Source organism: Scardinius erythrophthalmus, assembly GCF_964197995.2.
Source record: "Scardinius erythrophthalmus genome assembly, chromosome: 7".
Classification (NCBI taxonomy): Eukaryota; Metazoa; Chordata; class Actinopteri; order Cypriniformes; family Leuciscidae; genus Scardinius; species Scardinius erythrophthalmus.
In genome coordinates, this window is record NC_138227.1 from 10,663,163 (window position 1) to 10,683,663 (window position 20,501).

The 20,501-nt window shown below is 38.3% G+C and overlaps 1 protein-coding gene across 1 annotated transcript in view; it reads right to left on the reverse strand.

Annotated features, from left to right (window-relative positions):
- Positions 1–18,764, reverse strand: part of gab2 (GRB2-associated binding protein 2) — a 78,655-nt gene extending 59,891 nt beyond the window's left edge. Inside the window, exon 1 of the mRNA XM_081371501.1 lies at positions 18,409–18,764. Within this exon, the coding sequence (XP_081227627.1) occupies positions 18,409–18,480 (72 nt within the window). The 5' untranslated portion in view covers positions 18,481–18,764. The remainder of the gene's footprint in view (positions 1–18,408) is intronic.
- Positions 18,765–20,501: the final 1,737 nt, after the last annotated feature.

Consider the following 20,501-nt stretch of genomic DNA (forward strand, 5'->3'; position numbering starts at 1 on the left):
CACATGCATCGATAAAACATAAGACGTCAATAAAACATCTCTTGTAAACAACGTCACATAATGTTACGTGTACATCCGAAAAGCCATTCATTTTCTATAGTAAGCTAGAAAAAATAACTATAGACAAGGGCATTTTAATAAGTATATGCACTATATGACATACACATTCTATTTGAACTTAACCTGTTATCTTTATTTAGTGTAACTGTCATGAAAACAAGTTATTACAGCCACCATTTAAATGTTTATATTTCAACAACAAAATGGCGTAGAAACATACTTATTTCATTAAGAATTTGGTATAAAAATTGCTTTTGCGCAATATAAATGATTATATACAACTTTGTTTTTTTAGTGTTGATAATTAAAGGCACAATATGTAAAAAGTTTGGATTACAAAGTCCAAAAAAATGGCTAAACTTTAATTTTGGTGGGAAAAAATTAAGAATTCAGTGCAGTGCTTGAAATTAAAAAGGTGTATGTGGTCGCAAACCTGTTTAAAGGAATAGTTCGTCCGAAAATGAAAATTCTATCATCATTTATGACATTGACACCCAATGTCAGTGTAATTCTTAACCCAAAGACTGACTTTCTTCCAAAAAAGCACAAAAAGAAATGTTAGGAGGAATGTCCAAGTGGCTTTTTTCCATAAAATGAAATGCAAATAAAATAATACAACGTGGGAGCAGGCCTCCCTGTCCACATATAGCCGGAGAAGCAAAGAGGAAGTTCAACATTTGTCTGAAGATGTCAGGATTCTAAAGTTAATGCTTGAGAGTTTCACTGCCATTCAGATTAAAACTCTCTAGTTCCCTAATAGTCAAAGCAGAAATGTTTAAGGTTCAGCAGCTGTGTTGCGTACCATGTATAGATAAAACACTCACACACTCAGACGTTTGCTCATAAGCATCTCATAAGGATATCAACAACATATATCACAGTAGATACCAACATACAGGTCAAGGCTTTAACTTCGGCTCACTGTTGGTGTACAAAGCAAGTGCAGTAGGGCTTCTGTTTATCATATAATATTATGTCTCAGAAGACTTTTATTAAACCGCTCGACTCATATGGATTACTTTTACAATCTCTGTGAAAGTTGTGGTAGAATGGACTTTCAAATGGCGGACAGAAAAGATTTTGTTACAAATATCTTAATTTGTGTTTCGTAGACGAACTGGAGTCGTTTTGGTTTAGAACGACGTGATACATGATTACAGAAACTTTATTATAATAAATTAAAGGGCATCTTTTTTTATTTTACCTTTCCTTTAGTGTGTAATATAACTGTTTGTACATGTAAACAATCTGCAAATTTGCAAAACACAAAACCCTCGCCAAAGGGAGTTCATAACAAAGAGAGTTATTAACAAAAAAACTTGCTTGAAACACCTTGTTTGTAGTCCTGCCAGCTATGTTACCATGTTACACATTTACATAAGGCTAGTCTTCTGGCTGTTTTAGCTTGCTGTAAGGCGAAAAAGACGCATAAACTTCCAATAACGAAGCCAGATATAATAGCTACTGTTTACAGAAGACTCAGGAGATTTAACTTGATTATAGAGGCATTACATTTTGAACACACGTTCTAGGCGTTAGACAATCCACAACAGACTGGGCCATCTGACCAATCAGAGCAGAGTAGACCAATCACAACAGACTGAGCCATCTGACCAATCAGAGCAGAGTAGACCAATCACAACAGACTGGGCCATCTGACCAATCAGAGCAGAGTAGACCAATCACAACAGACTGGGCCATCTGACCAATCAGAGCAGAGTAGACCAATCACAACAGACTGAGCCATCTGACCAATCAGAGCAGAGTAGACCAATCACAACAGACTGGGCCATCTGACCAATCAGAGCAGAGTAGAACAATCACAACAGACTGGGCCATCTGACCAATCAGAGCAGAGTAGACCAATCACAACAGACTGAGCCATCTGACCAATCAGAGCAGAGTAGACCAATCACAACAGACTGAGCCATCTGACCAATCAGAGCAGAGTAGACCAATCACAACAGACTGAGCCATCTGACCAATCAGAGCAGAGTAGACCAATCACAACAGACTGAGCCATCTGACCAATCAGAGCAGAGTAGACCAATCACAACAGACTGAGCCATCTGACCAATCAGAGCAGAGTAGACCAATCACAACAGACTGAGCCATCTGACCAATCAGAGCAGAGTAGACCAATCACAACAGACTGGGCCATCTGACCAATCAGAGCAGAGTAGACCAATCACAACAGACTGGGCCATCTGACCAATCAGAGAAGACTATGCTTTTCAGAAAGGTGGGCTTTAAAGAGGCAGGAACTAAAAGTGAGTGTTTCAGGCAGAGGGTGAAAATAAGTGCTGTGGAAATGTACAGTATGATAAAAATGTGCTTTATGAACTTTAAATCATGTAAATGCATTCTAGCAGAGCCCAAGCATAATATGGGCACTTTAAGATTAGTCTTCACTGGAATAATGGGGTCTAGGCCAAACTGAAGGCGTTCAAGAAGGCATAGCTTTCTCCTGGCATGCGCTAAACCAATATTCATCCATCAGACTACAAGATGGTGAAGCATGATTCATTGCACCAGAGAATGCCTTTCCACTTCCCTAGAGTCCAATGGCGGCGCACTTTACACCATTCCCGCCAAAGCTTCACATCATGCATGGTAATGTGAGCCCTACTGATAAGAAAGAAAAAAACACAGCCTAAAACCAGACTCAGCTGTTTTGTTATTCTCAGCTAGTCCCCAAAATCACTCTAAAACTAGCAAAACAGACCATCGTAACCAGGTTGGGAGTCCAGAAAACCAGCTTAGGCTGGTTTAAGAGCAGGAAGTCCTGCTTGCAGCAGACCAGCTCATCTATGCAAACAAATCTATGCCGTCTGGAACTCAGGAGTGAGTGTTGATTTTTACGCACACAGCGGTCCTGTGGTCGAGCTGTTGCTACCTAGACATTTCCATTTCACAATAACAGAACTTGCGGTTGACCACGGAAGGTCTGATTTGTTTGGAAAGGTGGCATCCTATGAGTGTCACTTTGGTGCACCCCGTTCAAGTCTGAATGCTTGACTAAGGAGCTTGCAGTAGCTGGACGTTTGATTTCATGCACCTGTTAGAAATGGATGTAACTGAAATAGCCGAAAGCATTAACTGAAAGCAGGTGTTCACATTAATGTGGCAATGTAATGCATGTAGCCTATGTACATCCTGACTTGCAAGCCAATAGCCAAGCTTTCATATCTGGGTCAATAACCCAGCGGGTGTACAAAAGAAGAAAAAAAAATCTATTAAAAAATCTTTTTGAATACATGTACCAAGCTTTTAGAAATGTACTCTTTGTATTCATGTTGCTTTCAACAGTTTTTGGACATTTTCTATACCATTTTTAACAAAAGTTTCAATTTAGTGACAAGTAATAAAAAAAATAAAAATAAAAAATATATATATAATTTTTTCTTACATCTTAAATAGATGTGTGTAAACATCTTAATAATAATACATTTTCGAGATAAAAGTATTTTTTTTTACACACATCATGAATTATCGGGGGTTTTACCATGTAACATTTTTTTTACACAAACTAATTAGTCAATGTACTTTCCAAAGTTTTGGTACTATATACAGTGCCCTCCACAATTATTGAACCCCCTGGTAAATATGATCAAAATTGGCTGTAAAAAATAAATCTGCATCGATTATCCTTGTGATCTTTCATTCAAAAAATGTGCAAAATTCTAACCTTTCATTGAAGTAAAAGAATTGAAAGTGGGGAGAAATCACATTATGAAATAAATGTTTTTCTCCAAAACATGTTGGCCACAATTATTGAAACCCCTAGAATTTTTTACGAGTAAAATATCTCTGAAGTATATTCCCATTAATATTTACCTTTTTTAGTACACCAGGGTGACTAGGAACATGAAACTGTCCAGCTATGACTTCGTGTTTCACAGGAGTTTAAATATGAGGAAACACAAAGGCCAAATCCCCTTAATCATCCATCACAATGAGTAAAACCACAGAATACAGTTCTGATGCGTAGCAAAAGATTGTTGAGCATCACAAACTAGAAAGTGGCTGTAAGACAATAGCTAAAGAATTGAAAATCCCCATTTTGACCATCAGGGCAATAATTAAGAAGTTATAACCAACTAAAGATGTTATGAATCTGCCAGGAAAAGGATGTGTGTCTATACTGTCTTAATGCACGGCGAGTATGAAAGTTTGAGTGGCCAAAGACTCTCCAAGGATCACAGATGGAGAATTGCAGAGATTAGTTGAGTCTTAGGGTCAGAAAGCCTAAAAAAAAAAAAAAATCAAACAACCCCTACATCCCCACATGTTGTTTGGGAGGGTTTAAAAAAAAACCTCCTCGCTCATCCAAAAACAAATTCCAGCAAATTTAATTGTCAGACACGACTGGATCTTCAAACAACACAGGGTTCTGTGGTCAGATGAGACTAAAACAGAGCTTTTTGGCAGCAAACACACTAGATGGGTTTGGTGAACACAAGGATAAAAAGTACCCCATGTGTACAATTTAATATACCATTGGATCTTTAATGTTGTGGGCATATTTTTCTGCTGGAGGTCCTGGACTTCTTGTTCAGATACATGGCATTGTGGATTCTATCAAATATCAACAGATAAAAAATCAAAACCTGACGCCTTCTGCTAGAAATCTTATAATATGCCGTGGTTGGATCTTCCATCAGGACAAAGATCCAAAACAAACATCAAAATCAAAACAAAAATTTGTTGTGGAGCACAAAATGAAGCTTCTGCCATGACCGTCCCAGTCCCCTGACCTGATGAGTGGGCTGAACTGAAGAGGAGAAGCACCAACATGGATCTGGGAATCTGAAGGATCTGGAGAGATTCTGTGTGGAGGAATGGTCTCTGATCTCTTGTCAGGAGTTCTCCAGACTCATCAGGCATTATAGGAGAAGACTCAGAGCTGTTATCTTGGCAAAAGGAGATTGCAAAAAGTATTTAATAAAAGGGTTTCAATAATTGTGGCCAACGTGTTTTGGAGAAAAACATTTATTTCATAATGTGATTTTCCCCCCACTTTCAATTCTTTTACTTCAATGAAAGGTTAGAATTTTGCACATTTTTTGAATGAAAGATCACAAGGATAATCGATGCAGATTTATTTTTTACAGCCAATTTTGATCATATTTACCAGGGGGTTCAATAATTGTGGAGGGCACTGTATATATATATCTACAGTAGTAAAAATTTGAAGTGGATCAAAACCTTTCCTCAAAGTTATACATGAGTTTCGAACAATATATATATATATATATATATATATATACTGTATATATAAATAGATCGGTATTTGTTTTGTTTTTTCTAACAAAAAATAAAATAAAAATAAAAAGTTTACATTCTACATAATTAACCCCGTCACACTCCTAAAAAATTCAATACATTTTTATTCCGAATGTAAAATCATGTTGAACAGTTGGTTCAGTTGGTTAAATGTATTATGTTAAAAAAGGCATTTTGTTAAAAAGGGCGTTTCTGGCTCTTGCGTTCTACTGCGTCATGACGTTTGGGATAAGCAGACAAAATGAGGAGTGCTTGCATTAACTTACTGAAAGAGAATCTCATAGCTCTTGCAAAGAGGGAAGGACAGAAGTGCAGATGAAAAAGAGAGCGAGACGAGAAGCGAAAGACTGACAGATTAAAGACAGAGGACCGTTTAAGCTGATTAGTCTTATTCTGCTTGATGAGCCGAGCTGCAACTGCAACCTTCTGCATTCATCTGGCCAATAGTCTCTTCGACAAGTCGCAGAGCGCCAGCAACCATATCAAACATTGAGCCCTGATGAGCAAAAGACACATGCGTCACCTCTGAATGAAGCCATTGGATGCTGATAGCTAGATCCAATCAAACACATTTATTCGACTCCCACTCGAATTCGAAAAAGGAGTTGAAACTCTAAAGCTGGGGTTGAATGCGCGCCCTGATCAATTCATAAAGCCATGCATGAGAGTGTTGAGTGACAGCAAAGCATTCTGGCTCATCAGAACTCTTTGTGTCACTTCCTCTGCTCTCTGCCATCTGTGCTGTTTTTGTGTTTGAAAGCTGAACTAGAATCAGCAGGGCACACTTCAGTTGGGTTCGACTCAAAGCATGACAGCTTTCTAATGAGGACAAGATGTGCATACAACAGCCGCCTGAAATCTCTCTCGTTTGTCAGGTTGACTTCATCCGAGGCAGATTGTATCCTACGTTAATTTGCCCTGCCGAGAGAACAGTCGACTGACGCGAGCCTGCTGAGGAGACAGACACTGTCACTTTAGACTTTAAAAGGTTGAGCTTAACTGTTACAGTGGACCACATCCTCAGTCACATAAACAAACCAGGCTGACCTGTACATGCTGCTTTAAACCGCATGTTGTGCAATAGGAGATGTTGCAACCAAGCACACCTTTGATGCGCATTGAAAGTTGAGGAAAGATGCTTACAACATGCAGATAATCACGGTTATGCTCCATATATTTGGCCCTTTGTTTAATCTTTCGCCGCCACTGATGAGATTTTCCATCACTTATGACACAACGTTTCCTCGACATCGACGAGACGTTTTTTCAGCCAATCCATGTTTTCACTGTTATGAGGCAGGGGGCGCTATTACACGTCTTCAAAAACATGCGAAGAAGAAGAAGCAGAAACAAGCGATAGAAGCATTTACGCACATGTAATATAACACGATCATCAAACACAGTAAACTACATATAAATCAAAACGGCCTATGAATTGTCGACCCATGAAGTGGTATAGGACTGTAAAGCTTTTGCGGTGTTGATGGACCCGATCAACTCCATCCATATATCGTTTTCACATCGCACTAACTCCTAATTTTAGGACCATAGTTTACGTATGAACAAATTGCTGCATTTGCCTTTTTCCTTATTCTATAATATTCAACTAAACACTGTTCAAAAAGCTGACAAAAACAACATAAGTGTGGTTTAAGGCAATAAAATAGTATTATATGAAAGAAAATACAGCACTTCTGTCAAATATCAGTCTGGTTTTTTTTTCCAACTTTGATATTTTAAATGTCATCGATCAGAGCTCCATTTTGTGGCATTAGCTGCCGTACATAAAGCTTCATATATTACATGTTAAGTGCAAGCAAAATACAGCAGTGGTGCAACAGCAAGCATCAACCATTTGAAGAACTTCACACCCCATTTTGGCTTGATTCTTGATGCAGATAAAGACGTTTGAAATTCAGGTTGCTCACAGACAACAAGAATGATTAACCAGTCCATCAGGAGTGTGTGAACTGATCCACACAGGGAGAAATGCAACAGGCTGCCTCTGCATTTCAATGGTGGGTGATAATGATTTAACAGAATCAGTGGGGAGTTTCACAGGGTGCTTTGTTTTTACACAGGCACACATTTACACATCAAATCTGCAAGGCACTGCACACACTGTTAACATATTAGACGTTTTAAAGGTGTGTGCAAGTAACTTTTACACTATTTTAGCGATCTAAGCGCATGGTCTAAATTTTCAAAATCACCCTGTGTCTTGAAAGGTTTGTACATAATTTTCTCGAAAAATCAGCTTGTCTATGGAGAAAATGAATGGGATTTTTTTACTTGTGGAAGAGGAAGAATAGATAGGATATTTTTAACCTATTTGTGCTTCCCTAGTTGTGCTTACAACCATTTTAGATTTGATCACGCTGAAGTCATTTGCTTGTGGGGGTTATATTTCATGCAAGCCTGTGATAAGTAGCTTTAGGAAGAGAATGCTTTGTCCTGGAACCGCGTCTAAAGTAGATGTGCTACAAAGCCAGTGCTTCCCCTCTCCAATTATGACCAAGCAGCACAGAGCACTTTTAATCAAACATGGCCCTCCGTGTGCCATGTGACCAAACAGGAGCTCATCCAATCGCATGCGTCATCCTTAATACGATGACATCACCTGTGCGGGTGCCCTCAAATGTCAAAAACAGATGACCGTTTTAATGATCAATTTCCATAATAACTGCTCATCATCTCCAAGCATAATCGACTAATAGATCTGGACAAACCCCTTGAGCACTGGAGCATTAGGACACAGAGAACATTGGGAATTTCTGTCCATTTCAATAAACAATTTTCTGGGAAGTGATATGGAGGTTATAAGGGTCATTTCAGATATCAATCGATACCAGTGTGGCATCATCATCATATTGCATCCAAAAGCCTTTGTATCCTAGGGCTGGACAATGTAGATAAAATAATATATTTATTGCTATTTTACGGCTTTAAGTTAATGGTAATAACTAATGAAAATGCATAAATACGAGGCGTCTTCCAAAGAATCGTCATAATGTTTGTCTGAATACTGAAACACACATAGGCAAAAATCTGACCAAAAATGTATGAATGTCCAAATGAATTAGAAATAACGTCAGCATCATTTACACAAGAACATCAGCAAAATAATTCAAAGATTTTTTCACGATTACTTCCATAATCCGTTTAATCTTTTAGCATTCACGAGACAAACATGATATAGATGTTCATTTCATTTGTTCATTTCATATCAACGTGTTCTTAACCAGTCTACATAATTAGTCAGCGTACTTTGCAAATTTGGAAGACTACAGACACACATGCCTAAGACTTAAATTAATGTCACCCAGTCGTAAATTAGCTTCTAAAAAAAGGCAGCAAGACACAATAGAGGTTTTGAGAGACAGTGAGAAAAGACCTTACTTTGACACTGAGTTCTCTTGGGTTCGATCTTCTTCAAGCCCCAATTGACATAATAAAAGGCACTTTATATATGTGACCCTGGATCACAAAACCAGTCACAAGTCGAACGGGTATATTTGTGGCAATAGCCAAGGTCAAAATTATCGATTTTTCTTTTATGCCAAAAATCATTAGGATATTAAGTAAAGATCATGTTCCATGAAGATATTTTGTAAATTTCCTATCGTAAATATATAAAAAATTATTTTTGTGAGTAAATGCAGCACAATCGCAAACTTAAATGGACAACTTTAAAGGACATTTTCTCAATGTTTCGATTTTATTGCACCCTCAGATACCAGATTTCGGCCAAATATTGTCCTATCCTAACAAACCATACATCAATGGAAAGCTTATTTCTCAGCTTTCAGATGATGTTTAAATCTCAATTTCAAAAAACTGACCCATGTGACTGGTTTTGTGGTCCAGGGTCACATATAATAAAAGGGACTCAAACTTATTTGAGTCAGAAGACCACTATCAGTGGAATTCGATTTCCTATGATGAAAACACACTTTAATTTAGTTCTCTAAAAAACAGCAGACAAGAACCCCCAAACACGTCCCACTCATTTCCCCTCCTCATGAGACCCCGGGCTGAACATTTCCTGTAGGTGCCATCAGAGGAAGTCTGGAACATGCTACTGCTGCTGTTGAGCTTTCAGCTTATAACACAAACAGGTAGCTCTAGCTCCACAGGACATGCTGAAGGCCAGGCTATTTACTATATAAAGATCCTCCATCTCGACTGTAATTTCCTGGCTAAAGAGAGGTCAGAAAAAGTGTGTCAAATAAGAGGCTTAAATAAAGGAAGCCATAAACCATTGTGGATAAATTATGTAATTTATATCTCAAACCAAGTAAGCTAGCGACATGAAGGAAACAATCGTCATCCTACTGTTTTATCGCCCAGCAGGTGTTATGATATGAATGTTATAGATATGGCACTGGTCCTGGGTTCTTTCCTCAATGTAAATTTTTCTGTTCGTAGCAGAAATGTTGAGAAAAATTGCAAGTTCAATACTTATTCAAAAATATTTGGGGTTCAATACAATATTTAATAATCAAAAAGAATTTGTGCTCACCTCCCCAAATTATTTTGACTCAATCCATGTTTTCTTTTAAAAGAGCAAAAGTCAAGGTTACGCTGAGACACTTACAATGGAAGTCAATGGGGCCAATATTTGGAGGGTTAAAAGCAGTAATGTGAAGCTTACAATTTTATAAAAGCCTGTGTATTAATTCTTCTGTTAAAACTTGTTAAAACTGTTAATCTGTTAAAAACTAGCTATGTTTTTGTCCTCCTATTTTTGTGTGCATTTTGGGATATTGCGTAAAAACAAAAAATGCAGGATGGATACAGCAAGATGCACATAAATTCAAAAAAAAATTATAATTTGAGGTGGATGTTTTTATCCAATAAGAAGACATGCGCATTGTTGGCGCCGACATATAGCGTCGTTGCTCATCGGGCGACCCGAGTTCGAATCTCGTCCCCCTCTCTCCCACTTCACTTCCTGTCTATACTGTCCTATTATAATAAAGGCAAAAACACCAATTATAAATCTTTTTTTTTAAAAGACATGCGCATGAACTACAATGGAAACTCGATGCGCAACAAAAAAAACTCATGACTTTTCCGCAGCGATGGATGTGATTGCACCATGTGGGACCAATCACATCACAGCATCTCAAATGTTGGCTTGATCATTCTGAAAAGCCCGAGCTAAAATCTGTAATCAGAATGATTGGTTTAATTCCTTTCCTTCCCAGAAGCGTCTCACGTGATTGCGTTCCCGAACAGCAAAATCCAAACGCACGATAACATGACAGCGTTTATTTCGTTTAGTTTTTCAAAGTAATTTATTGATGGAGGAAAATAGTGGCTTCCCTGATTGTAGCAATTTTTATTGCAGATATTTTGCACCAATTTGAACACATGGGATGGAAACTGTGCTTTATGTTTTTTAACATTGTAACATTTTTTAACAAGTTAAATTCAAAACTTTGAATGGAAACTTGGCTTATTTTACAGTTTAAGGATTTACAGCGTTGTGTTGTCACAGCAACAAATTATTAAAATGAGATCTAACTTTTAAAATGTGATAAAACGTTAGTGAGTGATTTTCAAACTAAAATCATGTTAACACTCACTTTACATCTTGTGGCTATACTACTGCCCCATTGAGTATTTACAACATTTAAAGGGTCACAAAAATTACATTTCTGTCATCAATTACTCACCCTCATGTCGTTCCAAACCCGTAAGACTTTCATTCACAAACGAAAATATTTTTAATGAATTCTGAGATCTTTTTCTCCCTCCATTGAAACTCTAATGCTTCAAAATGTTCATAAAGAGATCGTAAAAGAAATCCGTATGAATTGAGTGGTTTAATCCAAGTCTTCTGAAGAGACATTGATCAGCGAATGTACATAAAGCACTCAAATTTGATAAAGCGAAGCTCAAGCATGCTTGCTTGATGCCAATGAACCAAAGAGGTTCATTCTCTCGTGTTACGTTTGAGTTTCCGCAAGAATCAAGAAGAGGTTTGTTGCACGTCAAGCAAGTACAGCCATTTATGTTTACTGATCAATGTTTATACATGAATAAAAGCTAAATTAAATCTGTTCAGCGTATAAAGCAATCGTGCCTCTTCAGAAAACTTGGATTAAACTGCTCTATTTATATGGATTCATTTTAAGATCTCTGTATTAATCAAGAGTTTTGGGTGAATAGACTTTCAAAGAAGGGACAGAAACTCTCAGATTACTTAAAAATATCCTCATTTGTGTCCTGAAGGAGAACAAAAGTCTTATGGCTTTGGAACGACATGATGACAGCATTTTTTTTTTTCAGATCTGGGTGAACTATCCCTTTAAGGATTGGCCCCATCCACTTCCAATGTAAGTATCTCGCTGCAACCAAAGATTTCTGATTTTGTTTAAAGAAAAGTGGAAATACATGTTTGTATTGGTGATCAACATTATGCCTTACATGCTGTCTATTAAGTAGTGCAAATCCTGAAATATTCCTTTAAGGTTTGTTCAAATTTCTAGAAAGCACCACTAGCTGAAGAAACTGAGTATTGCTGAAGTCCCAGGCATGGAATAGTAATCTATACAGGCTCATTAACTCATCCCGAGAGGATTGAGCTGAGCGTCTCCCAGCACTCAAAAGGACATCCAGCTGTCTGCAATTTGGGTATTGAGAGCAAATCCAATGTGTGTCAGATGATGTGGAACAAGGAGAATGCCTGTTTGAGCGTTGGTTTGTCCGTCAAAGCAGGAACTGGGAGGTGTTCGCCGCTGACCTCGGAGGGCAAGGACTTCCCAGCGCTCCTCTGCAAAACAACAGCACACAGGCGGCAGCTGACCCCCACCCAGACACACAAACAACCTCAAATGCACATGAAGTACACTTTCCAGACGACGTTTGGAGTAGGGAGAGAACGCACTGCAGTCACCTTCCCCTGATATGATCATGCAGGAATGTAGCGATGGATTATGCAAACAGACATGTTTGGGAGATCAGGACCAGGAGAATGGGTGGTACCAACTTCTGCTATAGCTGCCGAAACGCTCATGTTACACAAGCAGTTGAGATATTCTCACCTCTTTCTGCTCAGGCGCTTTTAATGGCTACGAATGATCCACAGATTCAAATGAGAGCGGACACAGAGGAAGCCAATGGCAGTTGTAGGAAAAGGAAATGAGAAGCTGTGGTGGGAAATGCCAGAATTGTCCATTTCCGACCTTCGGTTTTATTGTAGTCAGTAGTGACACAGCCTTTGGCACAGCTTCACAGGTTAGACAGGCAAGTGGGACAATCTTACATATTAAATATACGTGGGCGAATATCACAAAAAGTACTGTCAAGTACGTATATGTCCAAGGCATATTTCATCTAAAAACCTAGTGTTTTGAAAATTAGGTCTATTTTTTGGATTATATTAGTATAATTTGATCTAATTTCTGTATTAAAATTAATTTAATTAAAAAAAGAATCAATTATACTTAAAAAAAAAATCATGGTACAATACTTTTATGTATATTCAGAAATTACATGTGGAAAATTGTAGTTAGTAAGGTAATCTAGATAATGTATTCTGACTACTTTTTAGATTACGTTTGACCTAACACATTTAAAATCTCAGGGGTAAATATTTTAGGTCAAGTTTTCCAGGTTTGAAATATTTTTGTCCAGACTTTTTATTCCTGATCAATAATTAGTGAAGGTCACTGCATATGATAAAGACTGTGTGTTTCACAGCTATATATCAGCAGTGTTTAGTAACTTAATTATTCATCTCATACATGGTTTAAATGAGAGATGCTTTTGTTTGTACATGCCATTTACATGGCCATTCTATATTGAGAATACAATCAAAGCTAAACAGTATGACACACAATATAAAAGACATTTTAAAAGAGTAAAAATAAGAATCAGGGAGAATAAAAAAATAATGAATAATTTACTGTTGTTTTGTGAATAATATTTAATGATGTAATCCATAAAAAAGTAAATGTAATCTGATTATGAGCATTTTGAAATGTAATATAATCTAATTAAAAGTACTACAATTTTGGAATCTGATTACATGTACACGCACTCTATATTATATTTAATTTAAAAAAGAAAGAATTAAAAAGTCCTGCCACTGCAAATTAATTGTCAATTGAAATGAACGTCAGAATGCAAAATATTATTTTTCTTTTTTGTGGTTAAATATTTTGTGTGTGTTTTTTTTTCCTATTGATTTTGTGGTTAAATGTGACCTGGACATGTTTTCATGAGATTCACTTGGTATGCAGTATTCCCATCATGAATTAGGAGGCTATTTAGGACCATAAAATATGGAATGTTCCATCCGATAAAAGAAGAAGGGAGCTGAGACTGATATTGCTGTTCATTAACTCATTTGCTTTCATGCTCTCTCTAATGCAAGCACCAGTATCGTGTTCTCCAGATATATAAACAGAGATATCATTATCTCAGTCATACTTTTATTGCAAATACATACTTCGATAAAAAATTGAATGAAGAAAAATATCATAAAAAACACAAGGGCAAATATAGGTTGCTCTCCCAAAAAGGTCATAAAAGCTATCAGCAAACTTACTACATCAGTTTTCAACTGTTGCTAGTAGGCTGTAACTGCCCAGGGTGTTTGCCATGTGTATTTGCATACTATTTACATGACAGGATTGACGTTAAGGAGATACCCTCTAAAGCGTGTATTTACCTGTTCCACTTTAAGTACAGCTGAACTTGCACGGAAAGCATGGAAAGCTTGTTTTGTTTACTATGAAAACAGAATATTTATTTGAAACTGAGGTAAACAAGTTTGAAGAATGGAATAGCAAGAAAAATCTAAAAGAATGGAATAAGGAAATACTAAGCTTTCCATAAAACAGTCACTGAAGTCTCACAATAACTATTGCAAATTAGTCAAATCCCCTTTGTAATGCATTTGCCTTGGGGATTCAAAAGAACCCAAGGAAACCAATATATAAGCCAGCGACAAATTATATGAGTTGAACTCTTCATCAATCCAAAAGCATGTGGAAGAATTTAAACCAATCAATCATTAACCGCCAGCTCTAACTGTCCAGTTCTTTTTCTCCTAAAAAAAAACACCTTACAAGAGGAATGCTGAAATACTCAGCTGCTTAAAATATCTCTCTACATGAGGATGTCAGTAATGTCAGATGACGGCAATTCAGTGCCCTTAATGGCTGTCATTGTCCAGCACCAGCATCTTTAAGTGGAAGGAATTTTTTTTAGATGGGAGAATTAGTCCTTTTGGCACAGGCTTTTCCCTGTCCAGCTGATTGGAGAATGTCTACAGAATGTCCATGCCTGGCTTTTTTGGCCTTTTGCTATGTGGACAAGACACTTTTGGATGCAAGGCCTCAAGATCATGATGTCCAGCTCGTAGACAAAAGGAATAGTTCAGCCAAAAGTGAAAACTCTGTCATTATTTACTAACTGTCATGTTGCGGCAAACTTGTTTGCTGTTATTTTTTATTAAAGACAAAAATAGAAATGGTTACACAATAATTTTACCAATTATTCTGACAAATAATCATGTTTGCAACCCAGGTTCATTGGAAATAAGTACCTGTGACAACATTTATGCAAACTGATATTATGTAACTTCTTGCACGACATTGAAATGTCCAGTGAAGTGGCGTTAAAAGTGCATTAAGTGTTATCCGAAACAGATGAATGTGAATCTGTTTGTTGTATTTTGGAAGTACCTACACTCAACCTAACCGATAATGTTAACAAAAGCAAACACCAGATAAAAATGCAATTGCTGATGCAACCGTGCCACTTTAGCTTGCTTCTACAAGTCTTTGGGCTCTTTCACGGAGTGTCCTGACTCTAGATCGCAAACGCTGTACCAGGTGAGCTACTGAGCAAGTTTACTACATCTGAAATACCAAGTGTATACATATGAAGCTGGTCACATGATGTAAAAATGTATTAGTTGTACTAAATGTACTATGGTAAAAGTGCTTTGAGATCATAACATACTATTGTGCAAGTAACCGTGCAAAAATATGTCTTTATTAATAGATATTCTGCCCCTGTAATTTTAATTTCTATGAAAAGGAATAAATGTTGTAGGTGTTTTAGGCCCTGTATACATCTGGAATAAAGATGCGCTTTGGACGATCGGATCAGAAGTGGACGACACTAAATACAGGTGTAAACGCGGTCTAAAACGTTTTGAGCTTGTCCACTTCCAGAGGTAGTCGAAAACGCATTAGACCGGATTGCTTTAGTAGTGTAAACGCTCATGTGATCGAACAGCCACAAAAGACCTCCTGATCTCCATCTACTGACCTGATAAGTAAACATAATGGGACACGCACTAGCCAGATGAGATTTAAACTTTGTCAACTGAAGACCTAAGTTCGGTTAGAAGACAAAAAAAACGCACCAAGCACGATGTTCTCTCGCCATTCCTGATTTCACACACTCACAGTGTTCCGCTGGTCTTGCGTCTGTCAGAGCAGAAACTAAAGCTGCTGCTCTCCGTATGTTCTTCTGTCATCTCCGGCATGTTCATATGTAAAATACACAAGCTTATTTCATCCATTAGATCGAAAGATCTGAAAAAGCCCATATATTTATCCACCCATAGACCCTCCCCTCGAAGACATCAGGGCAGAAGTGGTTGAAAGTGGACAAAAGAGATGGATTTGTCCCCTTCGTCTACTTGTGATCCGATCATCCAAAACGCATCTTAATACCAGGTGTAAACCGGGCCTAACTGCAGCCAGTGTTCATTTCAGCAGGAAACTGCAGTGAATTGTACGTACATGTTATTTTTTGGAGTTTTTTCAATGAGCCTATGTTGAATTTATGAGCGAACTATTCCTTTAACAGTGTTTTTTTGATTCAAGGAGTAACCTTCACTTATAAGGTAAACATGTGTCTGCTTTTCCTCTTCCCAGCCCCAGCTGCCCACTTATTTTGACATGAACAGTTCCTGTACAGCTCCACATAAGACAGGGCTGCTTTATGTGGAAGACAATGAGGAAATGACCTAGCATGTGTGCATCTGAGGACATGCAGATACGGGCTCTCCCAATGAAACCGAGAGAGAAGGAAGGAGAAAGAGAGAGCGGGAGAATGAGATGACATCATGGCAAAGTTAGGTAGGAGGATGGAGAAGTCCTGTAATGCAACACTGTAGATAAACACGAGACAGCTGTATTTATGAGATCTAAAACCGTAGGCCTTCGCAGCTTTTGTGCGGGACGCATTATCTGCTCTGGCAAACCGGAAAGCAACAGTCTCCAACGTTCAGGCACCAAAGAAAGATGTAAGGCCTCCACATGTCCAACGGTCCAAGGTCTCCAGTTTACAGTAATCCAGCAACTGGCTTCTAGCAAACTAACATCAGATGAAAGAGGGGCAGTAAACAGTTTCTGCCCTTTTAATAGGAACAGTTGCGTAGACAGCTGTCCAAAACAGAATTAGGAGACAGACGGTGTCTCTGTGGTGTCTTCAAACCCCATTGTGCTCAGCTTCTTTAGTTCAATTAAGTCCAGATTATATTAGTCATAATCTTATTATAAAGCAGGTATTATTGGTGGTCATCCGAAATAATAAATGTGTGTGGTTGTGTGTTTTAATGATAGTACATGAACTAGTTTGTCTGTTTTACATGACAGATGCTAGTGCAAAACAGGCTGCACCTGCTAAGGTTGGGACAACAATAAAGACTACATTGACCAGGGCTTCGTTTCCCAAAAGCATCATGAGCCTAAGTGGATCATAGAGACCATTTGTGGAAGTGGTTCTACGATCGACTTAGGCTTACGATGCTTTTAGGAAACACAGCCCAGGCCGATTAATATTTGGCCAATTTGAAATGATATGCATTGGCAAATAATCAAGTCCTGACTGATATACAGTATGTTGGTCTATTATCAGCAACGGCAACTAAACATGCCAGCATGACCAATAAATAGCGGTTAGTTCCTCCTTGTGTCAATTCTGAAATGTAATGACTGCGCATTTTGGTTTCAGTACTTTTAATGTACTGATGTTGTGTAAAATACGTATTTATTCGATTTTTAGCAATTTTGTGTCTCACTTGTCGTCATTAAAAAATGCACTCAGTAAATTTTGTTAGCGATCAGGTAGCTAGATTCGTCTCAAAGTGTTTTGGACTACACTGCCACCTATTGGTCAGGATGCATGAAGTTTAGTCTGTTTAGCAATTGCTATGTTTACTAACTGCTGCAGTTTCATACCACACATTTGTTTTGTTCCTTTTCATCTTATACTAGACATGTTATGCTTTGTAAACCATGAGTACTGACTTAAAGGAAAACATTTTGTTAATTGCATGACATGGCATCACCCACGACTTACGAGCAGGCGTTGCACACCATATAGAAGGCTTCCTTTTTTTGTTTTAAAAGTGGTGAAATGCAGATAATTTATTTTCTTTGTGTACCATTACCAATAATTTACTGACTGCACCTTTAATTTGTGTAATGTATAAATCAGCTTTATATCTGCTGCCCTGCTCCAGATATTGAAATCATAATCTGCATTAATAATCAATATCAGTTGGCCGCATTTTGATTTTATTCACTGTGAACAAATGTCAAAATCACTATATGACTATATAACAATATAGTGCCAATCAGAGACCCTACTTTATTATTATACCCTGCTCTATTATATATGATATTCAGATGATCATAAATATCAGCTTCATCTACTAAAAAAAAAAGTAAAAAAAAAAAAAAAAAAACTTGGACCAGTCTGTTTTGTAGGTTTTAAATGGGTTTTTGACACTTAATAGCTGTCCGCCCAGTTAAATGCATGCTTAACCAAGCAATTCGACCACCTAGTCCAGCCTAAACCATCTAAGGCTGATTTTGTTTACCAACAAAATTGTCATAAAAACACAGTGAAGTGCATTTTGTTGACTTGTAAACTAATGTTCACCATTGATATTTATTTCATGAGGACGAATAGATTGCAATCAGAGAGTTGGTTAATAAAAGTTAAGTTTTCTGCATCACTGTTACTGTACATAATATAAAGCACAACATTCTGACATAAGAACATAGCTCCGCAAACACTTACATATCTCCGCAGCTTCTTCTCGGGTGGCGACTTTCTCAACCATCCCTGACAGATGATTTCCCCTCCGCTCATTTTACAAAAAGAAAAGGGAAAAACACAAGCACAACAGTAATATCACTCTGAAGTCCTCAGATGATGCGGGTCCATCTATGTTGAACGCGTGTCGAACTGTGGAGTGGATGTAAATCTGCAGCGCTGCGGCGCGTCATTTAGTGATGATGGGACGCGCGTCCTCTGAGCTCGCCGGACTCACTGTAAACACTACGCGCGAGAGAGACGCTTGACGCGAAATAACGCTCGAGTAGTACGAATATGTAGGAAGTACTGTTGTTTGTCTGCTGTTTGTTTTCCCACTCACACACACGCACACCACGCCCACTGAACTGAAGGGACGGGACTCTCTCTCTCTCTCTCTCTCTCTCTCTCTCTCTCTCTCTCTCTCTCTCTCTCTCTCTCTCTCACACACACACACATACACACACACACTGTAGGGATGAAGAGAGACAATGAACCACAAGAGTGGAGTTCACTGTGCCGATGCCGGCTCACATATATAGGCTGGTTAGTTTCTAGTACTAGATTGCACACTTTTGTGCACTTTTAAGTCTATATAAAGTTTGAAAGCATCTGTCAAAAAATCTAATTTACTTCAAGGGATATGTCTAATGTTATTAAACGTGCATCAGCAGATGGCACTGAGTGTTTTCCCAGGATTAGTAACAGCCGTCACGAACTTTACCGAGTATGAATTAGTTTGAGAAACACGCCATCTAGTGGACAGATATACAACATGCAGGATCTTGCTACTATCAGCTATACATGCGCTTCATGTTAGGTAAATAACCTATGATTATATTACATTTTTAAATATGGATTGCGTTTTCACAAAGGGAACGTGTCTTTAAGCAGTCTATGACTCATTGCTTCATTAAATAATATAGTCAATAGGGGTGGAAATGTTGAGTAGCCAATATAGCTTTGTTTTTCTTTACATTAATGTCCTCATAAATTAATCAATGACAAATATTCACTGCAGTGGTTTGGCAACCTCATACTTGTGCACGTTCGACTAGTAAACATTTAATCGAGGGATGTGTGCGCAGCTGTCTGTGGTTGATGTATAGAATCATTTTTTTAGTTTTTGTTGTTTTATGAGATTTTTGTGGGTCAAAGCAGTAGTGTTCAAAGTATTTTTTTTATGTAGGCCAATTCTGCAGAAATAAGATTAAAATGTGATTCTATAATCATATGGATGATACAATATTACACATTGTTCTGATGTTACATGAACTAGATATGTCATCACAGTGACTTTTAGAATGTCGCGTGTGTTCCCTTTCGAGCGGTCAGTCGTACTGTGTCTTGTATGACGCTAGGGGGAACTAATTTCTCCGAAATACTGAAGCTTTTATAAAATAACGCAGTGCTTACTGCACAGCCATAACAGTGCTGAGGCTTTACTCCCACGCTATTGGCTGGTCAGTGGGAACTGCAAAAACTTATGGCAGAGCGGCGCAACTGCGTGAACCAATCGGTGCAAAGCCCGCCAGAATATAAAATTAGCACCTATAAAAGACGCTCGAATTGCTATGGATTCAGATTTAATCGGCTGAAGCGACAATCTTCGGACCTTGCTGATCCTCTCAACTCAAAGTGAACGCCTTCTTGCTGAGTCAAGTAGAGCCTGCAGCGGAACAGTGAGCGAGCCAGCAGCCGGCCTTGATCCAGTAGCGAGCCAGCAGCCTGCCTGATCAGCGCGCTCAATCGCCAGCGATCCCTCAATCTGTCACGCTGTCTCTTCGACCCAGATGAGTGCTCGCTGACTATCCAGCGGCTATAGCGTGCTCGTTCAGAACGGGAACCAACAGACCCCTCTGAACGTTTCAGAGGGTGCTAGGTCTTATGGTCTCAGCTTCATCAGTACCCCTGCAGTACTGGCTGAAACCTCGGGTTCCTCCCCAAGCGTGGTGCTCTGGCAGTCTTTCCTTCAGAGTGGGCCATGGCTGTATCAGAGCCCTGGCTCCCTGGTCGACACCCAGTCTCTTCGAGTCTGGGATGAGCTTGGAGACAGTCTCGAGACAAATGGTGGTCAC